The sequence below is a fragment of the Typopeltis vanoorti genome, chromosome 26 (genome assembly GCF_054136105.1).
Source record: "Typopeltis vanoorti isolate ZY-2024b chromosome 26, IOZ_Tvanoo_1.0, whole genome shotgun sequence".
Classification (NCBI taxonomy): domain Eukaryota; kingdom Metazoa; phylum Arthropoda; class Arachnida; order Uropygi; family Thelyphonidae; genus Typopeltis; species Typopeltis vanoorti.
Genome location: NC_143574.1, coordinates 24,454,745 through 24,469,267, shown reverse-complemented (window position 1 = coordinate 24,469,267; position 14,523 = coordinate 24,454,745). Strand labels below are relative to the sequence as shown.

Sequence of the window (14,523 nt, the reverse complement as noted above, 5' to 3'; positions counted from 1 at the left end):
GGGCAAGCAAATGGGGATGTGAGTTCAATGTTGCAAAATGTAAGGTTTTAAAATTTGGAAAACAAAGATGGGATGCAGAATTTATGCTTTTTGAGAATATATTGTTGGAAGTAGAGGAAATAAGAGATCTGGGAGTGATAGTGGATAAGGATCTAAAATTTAGGGGACACATCGCCAAAATTGTGAAGACAACACAAAGACTTCTGGGAATGATGAGGAGGACACTGACGTGTAGAAGTAGGGAGATTCTTGTTCCATTGTATAAGGCTTTGATTAGGCTACACATGGACTATTGTGCCCAGAATTGGTCACCTGGTTTTCAGAAGGATGAAGAGATGTTGGAAAGGGTCCAAAGGTGACTGATTAAGGTAGTGACCTCTGGAATGTCGAGTATGAGGAAAGATTGAAAAGATGTAATTTGCAGAGTCTAGTGGAGAGAAGGAAGAGGGGAGATATGATAGAGACCTACAAGTTGGTAAGGGGTTGTTATAGGATCAATGGTGGAGAAGTTCTACAGAGAATAGTGGGAGATCAGGGGAGAACCAGAGGTCATTCCTGGAAACTGTATAAAGAGGGTGTGAGTAGGGGAGTGAGAGGCAGGTTTTTTTCGTGCAGAGTTGTGAATGATTGGAATGCCTTGCCTGAGAGTGTGGTGTCTGCAAGGAGTTTGAATGTGTTTAAGACCCGGTATGATGAGATGTGTGTGAGATAAAAGGACCTCCTAGATGAGTCTTTGACTCCGTGAGGTCTTGTTTAATAATAATAATAATAATAAATACTGCCATTATTAAATCTGGGTTTAATTATTGTTATTTAATTAATTGTGCCATTATTTCAATTAAACCTAAAGATTCCTAAAGACCCTTATCTTTAGAAATTTGAAAGAAAAGTGATGAAATATATTTAAAGAGCCTAAACATTATTTATGCTAAATATATATTATGAGCCCAAAATGATCTGGATCAGAGGGTGGCTGATGGACAGATAACAAAGAGCTGGAGGAATTGAGTGGAGGAGAAGGTGACCAGTGGTACACCACTGGTTTCAATGATATTGGGAATGATTCGATGGAAAATGTTGTTGTTTGCTGATTATGCAAACTGGGAAGAGAGTGATAGTAAATGAAAGTGATATAGAGATCCTGCAGAATGACTTAAACAGATAAGGTGATGCACTTCAGAAAGAAGAGATCACACGCTGTGTACTATATTGACAAAAATGAAATACAGGAAACTTATGAGGCAAGGGCTCTGGGATGCTTGTGGACGAGAAGTTGAAGTTCAGAGGGCATACAACGGTAGCCAAAACATCAGATTACATGGCTGGTGAAGAACCTGCTAACAAGCAAGGATAGAAAGGTTACTGTTGCCCTTTATAAGGCTACATCTGGACTACTGCATGCAGATCTGGTCACTTGGATTCGGTAAGAATGAAGAACTGGTGGAGAGGATCCAGAGGAGAGTAACAAAAGATTGTGGCAAGTCTATGGAATGCTCCCTATGAGAACACACTAACAGTCTTGGGTTTTCAAAAACCATCTGACAGGCAAAATAGTGGAGATATTATAGAAGCATGCAAATTTTTTAAGGCAGTTTAACAAGAGTGTCATGGAAGACTTTTTCTTTCAGTGTATGACAGAAAGTGAGAAAATGAGGGATCACACATAAAAATTGTGTAAGAGTGTGGTTAGTAAGGGTATTACAACTAGATTTTTTGCTTTGAGGGTAGCGAGTGGATACAATATGTGTGCCAGAAGTGGTTGTGAGCACTGCATTAGTGAATGAGCTTGAGGAGAGGTATGGTAGATATTGTGCAAATAATGGGTCTCCTATGATAGGACTTCTGACTCCATAGAGATAACTGTATAATAATAATAATAATATGCACAATGATTGAAAAATATCAGGCTAACTCAGGTATCACCAGTTATAAATATGCCAGTCTACTTGGCCAAATGGACAGCACAACCTTTCTCTAAACAAAACTATTATTACCACTAATCCTTAACTCACCAAAACACTAAATACTAGATATATATATATATACAGGGTGTTCGGGATAAATTTGACAGTTTCGTAAGGAAAAAGAAAATCTTCTTTGTATCTATTAAATTTAATGAATTGACAAAAAAACATTACAGGCAGAGTTAATTACAATACTATCAACAAGATTTACTCAAAATAACCACCATTAGCATCGATCATAGCTTCAATTCTGCTTCGGAACCTCGAACAAGCTGATGCTACAGTCTCCCTGGGAAGGGCCGCAAAAACTGTTTTAATTTTATCCATTAACTGGGCTTTTGTATTACTGGAAGTGCGATTGGTGTCTTTTTCAACTGCGCCCCATACAAAATAATCCATGGGGTTAAGGTCTGGGGAGTTTGGAGGCCAAACATTTGGACTGGTGAAGTCGTAGAAATTTTCAGACAACCATTTTTGACTTTTCCCAGAGGTGTGGCAAGGGGCCGAATCCTGCTGCCATACATACGGCCTACCATTGGCTACCCTTGTTATCCAGGGCTTGACTACAGTTAGCAACTCCACGAACAAAGCCCGAATTCCAATGCCAGGGTTCTTCAACACCTGTTCCTGCAGATTTGCGAGGAATTCTGCTGTACGAACGCAATCAGATCGTCTGCTAGGGATCTTTCTTCTTGCTACATCCTCGTAGTCACCATTGCAAGTCTCTAGTTCATGCCTGATTGTTTTTACTGTATTCAGGGAGCATTGGGCAGCAGTCGTAATATCCTTATTTTGATGGCGGGCACAAATCATCATGATACAAGTTATTCTCTTCCATGATTCAGGTGGGTTCCAGCTATCCATCCTTTCTGACATCTTGTATATGAATGAAGAAGGGTCCAAACTTTTAAATGAAGAGAAGTGTGTGTTAATACATGTAACTTACGGAAAAATATAATTAATTATAAATATGTCAAATTTATCCCGAACACCCTGTATATATATAAAACCTTTCATAGGTGGATTTATATATATATATTATTATTATTAAAACAAGACCTCATGGAGTCAAAGACTCATCTAGGAGGTCCTTTTATCTCACACACATCTCATCATACCGGGTCTTAAACACATTCAAACTCCTTGCAGACACCACACTCTCAGGTAAGGCATTCCAATCATTCACAACTCTGCACGAAAAAAACCTGCCTCTCACTCCCCTACTCACACCCTCTTTATACAGTTTCCAGGTATGACCTCTGGTTCTCACCTGATCTCCCACTATTCTCTGTAGAACTTCTCCACCATTGATCCTATAACAACCCCTTACCAACTTGTAGGTCTCTATCATATCTCCCATCTTCCTTCTCTCCACTAGACTCTGCAAATTACATCTTTTCAATCTTTCCTCATACTCGACATTCCAGAGGTCAGAAACTACCTTAGTCAGTCGCCTTTGCACCCTTTCCAACATCTCTTCATCCTTCTGAAAACCAGGTGACCAAATCTGGGCACAATAGTCCATGTGTGGCCTAATCAAAGCCTTATACAATGGAACAAGAATCTCCCTACTTCTACACGTCAGTGTCTTCCTCATCATTCCCAGAAGTCTTTGTGTTGTCTTCACAATTTTGGCGATGTGTCCCCTAAATTTTAGATCCTTATCCACTATCACTCCCAGATCTCTTATTTCCTCTACTTCCAACAATATATTCTCACCAAGCATAAATTCTGTATCCCATCTTTGTTTTCCAAATTTTAAAACCTCACATTTAGCAACATTGAACTCGCATCCCCATTTGCTTGCCCAATCACTCAATTTATTCAAGTCTTCTTGCAAGGCCACAACATCTTCACTACTCTTTATGGTTCGTCCCAACTTTGCATCATCTGCAAACAACTGAATATCTCCATCCAAATCTTCGCCAATATCATTAATATACAAGTTAAATAGTAATGGCCCTAAAACAGATCCCTGAGGCACTCCACTAGTGACTTTCCTTTTCCTGGATATTGCACCCCCATACACAACTTGTTGATACCTATCAGATAGCCAGTCTCCAATCCAATGCACTAATCTAATATCCAACCCCATCTGCTCTAGTTTGACTGTCAACTTATCATGAGGTACTCTATCAAAAGCTTTTGCAAAATCCAAGTATATTACTGTGTATCCTTCTCCTCTGTCCAAGGAAGCAGTCACTTTATTGTAATAAGTAAGTAGATTACTAAAACACGACCTCCCTTTAGCAAATCCATGCTGTCCATCAAAGATTATACCATTGTTGTCAACCCAACTCTGGATCCTAGTTCTCACAAGCTTCTCCAACAACTTAACCACAACACCTGACACACAGATAGGCCTATAGTTTGATGCTTGAGTACGATCACCTCCTTTATGAAGTGGCACAATCTTGCCCTCATTCACAACTCTGCATATATATATATATATATATAAAATTTAATCTGTTTCCAATATATACATATAAAGGATGTCCAAAACGTCACTATGCATTTTGGCAAAACAGTGTGATTTTCAAATAAAATTCATTACAATAAGATATTTATTCTTTATCACAATCAAATTCCTAAATGTAGAACCTCCATGGCTCAGTCAATATAGACGAAGCCCTTTGGTCAGAAAGACCTGGGTTCGATTCCCATCCATGATGCGAGGAACCTTTATCTGGTCTCTTTCGACTAAAGGAGAGTTAGCCAGTCTCATACGGAAGTAGAAGGTTTTTCCCCTCCCGGAAACTCGGGTTTTTTGTCCCTCGGAACAGGAAAACCAGCTAGGAGAACACACACAAATGACAGACAAAAATACATTATAACCAAGAGCTTCATGTTGGTTTCATAAGATGGTGCCATACATCCCATATGGGACTCACAGCTGCTGTGTCATCTTAACTAATTAATTCCTGAATGTAGCCTCGGGAGAGGATACAGAGGGATGCAGAGGGTACTATATGAAAAAGTTGGATCATTACTCTTTTCTGATCAATAATTTCCTCCAAAGTAATCTGTTATCTGTCGAGACTTCAATATTACCATATCTTATATTTCTGTATTCTAAGGCATTTTTTTACTGTATCAATCCACCTAGATCTTGGTCTTTTTCCTGACAACCTAGCAAAGAACACTTGTTATGCTAATGTTTCTGCCCTCATTCTATTTAAATTACCACAACTGAGATTAGCTCAGTAAAACACATTCCTGAATGCTAATAATGTCAAGTTCTTTCGAAATATCTACATTTTTTTAATGCGATACTGTTATTGATGCCATCTGTTAAAGGTCTCTAATCTTCCTCAGAACTCTCATATCGATGGTCTCAAATCTCTGATCAAATGTTTTATTTCTAATTCACCTCTCAAATCCATAAGTTAAAATTGGTCTGCACACTGTTTTGTATTCAGCTAGTTTAGTGTTTTGACTAATTTCACTCTTATTCCGTATAAAATTAGTCAGTTGACTTCTTACCATATCGGCTTTGCTAATCTTGCTGTCTATTTCCATATTTAATTTGCCATCTTCAATAAAGATTGTGACTAAATAGCTGAAAAGTCTTACTTGAGCAAAGGTTGGTCGATTGGTAGAGCCTCTGTTGCTACTAATAGCTCACGCAAACAGTTAAGCAAGTCTGAGCGCGGTTAGTAGTTGGAAGGGATCGTTCAATGCTGTTGGCACGCTTTCCCTTGACGAGTCTTTGGGCTCCTTGGAGGTGTCACATAATAATAATAATAATATATGTTCCTGATTCAAGATGCAGTTAATGTTTTCAATATTTCTCTATTGCTAATTATTTAATTTTAATTGCTAATTTTCATACAAAATGCTTACAGCAATTATTCAGTTTAATTAAGAAATCCTGCTGACTAGTACTGGATTTATTTAAAAGTATAATGTCATCTGCATAAAGCAGAGGCTGAGATTAACATCCCCAATTCAGATAACATCACTTCCCTTCATAATGTGAGTCATACAGATGACTCACATAGTGATACAGTCATACAGAACAGTGGAGATAATGTGAATGTGCATCCTTGTCTCACTCCTCATTTAACATCAAAGGAGGAGTGAACCTTCAGAACCATCTTCTTCAATTTTGACTTCTGATTTACTGTATTTACTCAAATATAATTTGCCCTCGCAAACATCTCGCACCCCTGATTTTACTTTATGGGAAAAAATAATTAAAAAGTTTCGCATGTACCTCGCACACAAAAAAAGTTTAAAGTTTAAAACAATAAGTAATAAGTAGTGAATGTTGTTATTGCAGTCTCGGATATTTTGGAGTTCAGTTGAAGAGAATTAGCATTTCAACTCAACAATTGTCGGCTTGCCTTTGTCATTGAGTCACGTGATCTTTTGTTAATACTGCACCAATCATATGCATAGAGATGGAAGCAACCATTAGAGGAAATGTGGGAGTGAGACTATTAACTTCTTGTATTGATATTGACTCGATCTTGGATTGAGTGGAGCAGTAAATAAGGTGAGGTTTAGGTTCTACATGGAGTGAATAGCAGTTGGCGGCTAAGATCTGACTCCGGCAGACCATCATTAGAACTGTTGTGCAACTGGAATGTGAGAGCTTCGGTCATAATTTCGCAAGAAATAATTACCAAAAGTTTGTTTAAAAACCGGCATCTCAAATGCCCTGGATGGGAGTGAAGATGATGCTATTTGGGTATATGAATGTTTGTTTTCATTTAATTACAGAAGCATTATCGCTAAAGATTCAGATATATTGCATGATGAAGGTGAGCATTCGATCATGTAAATAACATTGATAATTAAAATTTAAATGCATTCATTTTATAAATAATGTGAGCAATTATAAACTATAATGAATATTAAGGATTTAATTATAAACGTCAATTTAGTTCTTTCCTGAAAAATTTTAATTTCCAAAAATCTCCGCACACATCTTGCCCACAACTTTAATTCCGGGGGAAAAAAGTGCGATTATATTCAAGTGAATACGGTACAACTCAAATAAAGACTAAGTATTGTTTGATATAATGTCCCATACACACAATATAATTGTAGCGTTTTCAACAATTTTTCTCTTGGCTCCTTCTCATATTCCTTTTCCATATCTACAAAACTTAAATACAGATCCTTGTTATATAAATTCCCATGATTTCTTAACTATCTGTCTTAAAGTGAAAATCTGAACCTGACAACCTGTTTGCCCCGATTCCAGCTTGTTCTTTTCCAAGCTTCCCTTCCACAATTTTGCTTAGCTGTTTCTCAAGAATACTTGCATAAATCTTACCAGGAACCATAAGTAGGGAAATACCTCTGTATTTCTCATATTCAGTTTTATTTCCTTTTTTTATAGATGATACTATGTGAGATCTACTCCAACATCCGTAATTCAACTCTCTGACCAGCCTTTCTGAATTATGTAGTGCAGCCAATGTAAAACTTTTGTATCTCCATATTTGAGCATTTCTAGTTGAATTTCATATTTTTCATACTGCCTTTTCATATTTCAGGTTTGTGATGGCTTTTTCTACTTCAAGTATTAGTATGTTCATGGTGCTACCCAAAAGTTTGGAGAATTTGAATAATGTGCACAAATCAGTTGTAGTATAGTCTTCCATACCACAACTAAATAGTACCGTTTGTGAATCAGTATGCCAACAGCCAGAAAGCTGAGAGGCAAAGTTCTTGGATATGTACATTTTAGTAACATCGTGATTCAGCGATTTACTTCTCCAGCTGAAATGGCTGATTTTACAGAGCAAAGAATCTGCATCAAATTTTGTTCAGCCTCAAAAAAAACTGCTGCAAAAACCCACTGAAAGCTTAAAAAAACATTTGTCTCACCAAATTCACCAAAGCAGAAAAAAGCTCGTCAAGTGTGTGCAGTAATGTTGTCAATATGTTCTTTTCGTTTTCGACATGCAAGGCACTCTCTGCAAGGAATTCTCCCCTCACCTCTCCCTGGTCAAATTGTCAATAGCAAGTTTTACTGTGAGGTTTTGGAGCAGTTAAGAGAGAGCATCTGGCATAAATGTCAAGATAAGTGCAAGAACAATGACTGGGTTCTCCACCATGACAATACATCTGCCAACACATCACCCATTGTTCGACACTTCCTTGCTTCCATAAACATGACAGTCATTCTCCAAACCTCTCTATTCACCTGGCCTTGCTCCTTTGCCTTTTCCTTAAGATGAAATTCTGGCTGAAAGAGCACTGTATTGACATGAATGAGGAATCCAGGCATAATAACAAGAGGTGCTCAACACTGTTACACTTGAAGACTTCTAGGGATGCATGGAATCATGGAAAACCACTAGAATTGCTATATACATGTCCAAGGGCCTACTTTGAAAGAGATGGTGGACACCAGAAGAGTTTAGGTAAGTAATTTTTTTTTTTGGACAAATTCCCCAAACTTTTGGGTAACACTTCGTATTCCTGATTGCATTGCTGTGGAGTGTTTTCTGTCACCCAGCTGTCACTGCTTGTTTCATTTAGAAATCTTTCAAAGTAATTACTCCAGACATCTGGAATACCTTTATCCCTTAGAATCAGAGATGATACAGTTGTCGTCATACCATCTCTAATTCCTTTTCCTATGCTCTTTCCTCCATTTCTAAACTTTTTCAATGGCTTCCAGAATATTTTGACATTTATTTTCTATTTATTTATTTTCTATGTTATTTTCTTACCAAAGTCTTCTCATTACTTTTGTTGAGACAAAAGTGCTTTGTTTTCCTGCATTTTTCTCTGTATTCTCTAAAAGCAAGCTGACTATTTACTTCGCAGGAACTTTCGATATACTTTCTTTTTTTCTTGATTGCCTCTTTAACTTCCTGAGTCCACCATGGAGTTCTGATTTTGCTATCCTTGCAGACAACCTCAGCATATGCCTCTCTGGCTGAATCAATGTTTTCTTCAGAGTATGACAATGATTCTCCAAGGTTTGGTTCTTGTTGTCGAATTCTCTTTCTTTTGACCTGTAGTGTATTTGATTCTACAGGTCACCTCTGAAAGCTTTTCATTTCTTTTCATTATTCTTTTCAATATGAAATTCAATTTGATCCTACTTGAAAGTAAATGGTGATCACTTCCAATTTTAAATCATGTATAAGTTTGTGTCCTAAACCAGTGGGAAAACATAGCTATCAATAATAACGGTCAATGAAACTTTTCTTATTTCTTGCATCTTCTTTCCATGAGAATTTGCACACATTTTTATGTTGGAACAAAGTGTTAGTTATTACCAGCCCATGTAATGAACAGAAATTCATGAGGTACTTACCATCATTATTAGCTTTGCTCTTATCTCCAAATTTTCTCAAAACATTTCTATATGTAAATGATAATAATTTACTAACCTGTTGAGATCGCCAAGAAGGACCAACTACTTTTCCTTTTTTTTTGTTGTGTAACCTGCCTTCTCTAATGCCTCAAAAAATTTCTCCATTTGAGCGCCTCCATAGCGCAATTGGAAGAACGACGGTACATTGTGCCCTTTGATTGGAATAGGCCTAAGTTCGAATCTCGTCGTAACGGGAGGAATCTTTATCTGGACGATTTCAATCAAAGGTGAATTAGCTATCTCATGCAGAGGTAGCAGGGTTTTTCCTCCCGGAAACTCAGGTTTTTCATCCTGCATACAGACAAATCGGCCCTTCAGAACACACGCAATTTACAGACAAAAAATACTAGTTGTGGTGGGCGGTAGATGGCATTGATGGAGATGATTCGTAGTAGAGGTTCAATGTAGTGGTTGAGACAGTTGTAGGTATCCTCCCACGATGAGTCTTCAGACTCCTTGGAGGTGTCAGGAATAATAATAATAATAATCTCAGTAGAACCTTTTCCAGGAACATAGGCACAAATAAGACTCATTTGTCCAGTTCCTCATTCTTATATTTGCCATCATTCTACTTGATACTGTTTGATATTCAAGAGTACCATATTTAGTGTTGAATACTATAGCAACTCCATTTCCCTGATCATTATTTCCTGAATATAACCTGTTATATTTGTTGCTTGGAAAGATCTAACCTGCTTTTGTCTTCTTTGTTTCTGTCCTATTATGCTGATCTGGTAATTATTATTATTATTCGTGGCACCTCCAAGGAGTCCGAAGACTCATCGAGGGAGGACACCCACTATACAACTTTCCATCTCCACCACTACACAGAACCTCTACTTATCCAATTCTTCTGAAAGTTCAATTTCTTTTCCAATGATGCTTCATGTGGATGGTGCCAATCTTGAGCTCTGCTGATTCTGAGTTGGGATTTGTTCCAGTAGCTGATTTTTCACCATTTGCTCTGGTTCCCTGACAAAAACAATGGGAGACTAGTTTATCCAAGCAATGCCTCGGCTGGTGTATTAAATTCAAAATTTTAAAGTAAAAAAAATAAAATAAAAATAATCCTAGAGAGAGAGAGAAATGGAGGTAACAGTAAATTGAACTGACTGAGATGAAAAGGATTCATAACTCAAAGAAGGTCTAACTGAAGAAATTACTAAGAGACTCAAAAAAAAGATCAACTAAAAAAAGTTGCTACACTGCTACAAGTAATCTGTTTCTGTTTGGTAGAGATTTCATGATAAAGCTATCTTTGATAAAGCTGAATGCGACATAGAATCTGTGCAAATTGCTCAAAAAGCAAAGTACATGGGTAAACTTATCCTACGCCTACACAAATCCTGCTTCTTCACCAAAAAAAAAAAAATATATATATATATATATACTGGGAGAGCAGTCAGAAAGATATTATTCACAAGCTGTCCAAGGAAGTTTCTTGCATTCCATTTTAAAGTTGGATCCTCAAATTGAGAAAGATGCTAGAATTCAATAGGTGCACATCATAAACCTGAAAGATATCAAACAATATAGCAGCAGTAGAAGCAAAGGAGTGAAAATAAAACTGGAATTTGCTCTTAACTCCAAATGAGGTTTTAGAAACTTCAAAAGCCGGCCTACTTGGCCAAGTGGTTGGTGTATCTGTTCTCCAACCAAAAGGTTGTGGGTTTGAATACCACCATGAGCATGGATGTTTGTGATTGTCTTTAGGTATTATATGAATTTCATCACCCACTGTGAGACCACTGTCCCAGTTATTGGAAGCTTAAAGTAGCTTGAAAATGTTCCATGTTTGGTCTTTAGAGCTGTGTTTCTAGACAAAGAAAAAACAAATAAAGAAAAAAGAATTGTCCCAATTTGAAAATTGTATACCTCTGCAACGACGAACTACAAATGAATGAGACTTGTACCATGTGAACAGTACATGTAATTGTGGTGATATAATTATTATTTGATATAATTATTATTATTAAATATAATTATTTGAAATCGGGCCAATCTTTTTGAAACACCCTGTATATATATAAAACTGATAAAAATAATAATAATAAATACTTAGCCCAACCATGGTAAAAGTGTACTATAGGTTTACTAATAACCTTTCATGGGGAAGCCAGATAAAAAAAAAAAAAAGAAAGAAAGAAAATCAAAAATACAATAAAATAAAAAGATCATATCAGTAGATAAAAGAAATCCATCCATCATCCTGTAGTGAATATTATATTTCTCTCTGAGAATCGCAGATGTCATACCTCTTATTCTTGTTCACATGCTTTTGCATAAAATGTAGACAATCTGAAGAGCTGGTGATTTCAGTCAGTATCTATAGTTTTAATGGCAGCTATAGTGCAATAGAAATGAGTAGTGTTACTAAGGGGAAAGAAAGTGAACTCAGGGTGGTGATGGACTTGACATTAGGTAGTGTGACTGAAGGCTATTTGCATGGCTGGCATGGTTGGCCTAGTAGTTAGCATAACCACTCTCCAGATAATCACAAACATCCATGCCCACTACAGGTTCGAATCCTGCTGTGGGCACGGGTGTTTGTGATTATCTGTAAAAATACTAGTGGTGATGGTCGGTGGTAAGTGGCGTTGGTGTAGATGATGAAGGTAGTTGTTGGATTGGTGGAGATGGAGAGTTGTTGAGCAGGTACCCTCCCTTGAAAGTCTTGGGACTCCCTGAAGGTGTTACATAATAATAAATATGCAATTGCATGATACTTGCATACTTATGCATGAAATGTAGACAATCAGAAGAGCAGAGTGATTTCAGTCAGTATGTATAGTTTCAATGGCAGCTATAGTGGTGCAATAGAAATGAGTAGTGTTACTGAGAGGTCATCATATTGGAGGCTTAATGGATTGTATAAGCCTCTACACATGGAAGGGTGTTACTGAGAGGAAAGAAAGTGAGCTTGAGGTGATGATGGACATGACATTGGTAGTGACTGAAGGATATTGTCGACGTTATCAGTGAATCTAGAGTGAAGGTAAAATGTTTAGAGAGATAAAGCTACTGAAAGAGAAAGTGAAAGATATGAAACATGAGTCTGAAAGCACACTTTCTGGCATTCCTCTATATAGAGCGCGTCTGAAAGCAATGAATTTAGAGTACACCACCAATGTTAACTTTTGGGAAGACATGTAGATCCAGTGATGATAAATATTATATTATTACACAACACAAACAAATTCTGGTTTTCCATTATCAGTAACTTACACTGTTCATTTTCTGTCTCATCACCTGTAGCGCGGCTACTCTCGTAAGTTTCATCTGGATGTTCGATTATTTTAAGTTCCTCATTATCATCCTCAGATTCGACATCTTCTTCAAGAAGTTTCTGGATACTAGATATATCTTTCTCCAAAATTTCCCTATCACTGGGATAAATTCCAACCACCTCCACTTCCCCCATACTAATTTGTATGCTACACTAAAAGAACGACAACAAACATCAAAGAGCATAATACATACACACAGACATCCAAAATATACAAGCAAAATAATGCCTGGAAGTTTACATTAAAACAGATGGATGTGGAGCCAGGAATTCAGTTTCCGGTTGTTTATTATTATTATTATTTCTTTTTTATTAAGAGGTAAAGTATATTGTAGATTACTTCAGAAATGATTAAAGTGTTATACACTTGTCAAGATTTGGCACTAAAATATCCCACTATAAGCTAAAGTGTTCGTGTACTACAAACTGAGTAAAAACTTTCTTTCTGTTTCAAGTCACCAGATTTAAATAATTGCTTGAGCAGAAATAAATTATCACAGGAAAAGTTTGTTTAAATGTATAAATTTAAAAGTTATGCAATTTAACACGAATAAACGTTACTTTATCGTATATTATTATAGGGAGATATGTAACAGCTTTAGAGTGTTGAATTACGGTCTACTTTCGAAAAATAAATTAATTAAAATAAAAATTATATACATAGGCAGATCGGCCTTCAGAACACACACACACAATTTACAGACAAAATATACTGTTGTTGTGGTGATGGGCTACGGGACTACTTGTATATAGGGGCTAATGACTTCACAAGTCGTGAAGATACTTCACGCGCAAACTTTGATTGCTTATAGTTACTGTTACCCTCCTACCATGATCAGAGCTTTAATAGCTCAATAACACTTTATCCCTACACTGTCCCCTACAGATAACGGGGAATATGAAAAGCATTCTTGCTTCACCCCTTTAAGCCAGTCCTTATAAGGATATATAAGAACCTTGGTATCCGTTCCCGTGTTGTTGCCGGGATGAGAATAGCACCAATGCAAATCCAAGAATGTCGTAAGAGGCGACTAAATGGACGCTTTGATTCGAGAGTTTGAGTTCGCTCTCTTAAGGTTTTTGCCTTAAGGGAGCAATTTTAGTCTCCGGGGAGAGTGTTTTCCGGCACGACCCGATGAGAGGCTTTGTCGGTGAATGCTTTTCCTCTGAATATGGGCGGTTCTGCTAGGTGATTGGGGAGCCCGTCACTCAGTGGAGCCAACGCTGAGTTGGGCGGTCTTTCGGCCACAATTGAGTGGTCTAGGGATCGTCTTAATTTTTAGAGATTGGCTTTACTTAAGTATCACCAATGTAGCTAATGCATGTCGTACGAGGCGACTAAAATTGGTACCCAGGGAGGGTAATGGATGGCAATGCTGTAGCCAATGAAGTTCTAACTGTGGCTTGGCTATTGCTGTTACCCTCTTGCCATGATCAGAGCTTTATAGCTCAATAACACCTTATCCTTACACTGTCCTTTACAGATAACGGCGAATATGAAAAGCAATCTTGCTTCGCCCCTATAAGCCGGTTCTTATAAGGACCTTGGTATCTTGTGATTACGATAAGATGCTTTTAGTTTTGATTCCAGGTAGCTATCGCGGATTAGGAGTTAAGATTAGGATTAGCTGAGTCGTATAAAGTCTAGTGAATGAAATATCGTTTAGTTTGACGAATAATGTCTGTTGAGTTTTGGTTTAGATTCGGTAAGTAATTATGTTCGGAAAACTTTTAAGTGCAAAATTTTGCTGCCTATGCTGATAGATAGATTTGATCTATGGGATATTTACATTGGGCTCTAGGACCCATTTCTCAAACTTTATTCTAACAGAGTTAGAATAAAGTTTGAGAAATATTACCTCCTATCAGACATGTCAAAATTACCTCCTATCAGACATGTCAAAACCTCTCAATGAAAGCATATTCGA

General features: G+C 37.3%; 1 protein-coding gene across 3 annotated transcripts in view; it reads right to left on the bottom strand.

The window, feature by feature from the left end:
- Pbp95 (proximal sequence element A Pbp95) overlaps positions 1–12,973 on the bottom strand; it is a 353,207-nt gene extending 340,234 nt beyond the window's left edge. For all 3 annotated transcript variants that reach the window (XM_090414954.1, XM_090414955.1, XM_090414956.1), the window contains exon 1: positions 12,535–12,973. In XM_090414954.1, coding sequence (XP_090271080.1) covers positions 12,535–12,730 — 196 coding nt within the window. In that variant the 5' untranslated portion in view covers positions 12,731–12,973. The remainder of the gene's footprint in view (positions 1–12,534) is intronic.
- Positions 12,974–14,523: the final 1,550 nt, after the last annotated feature.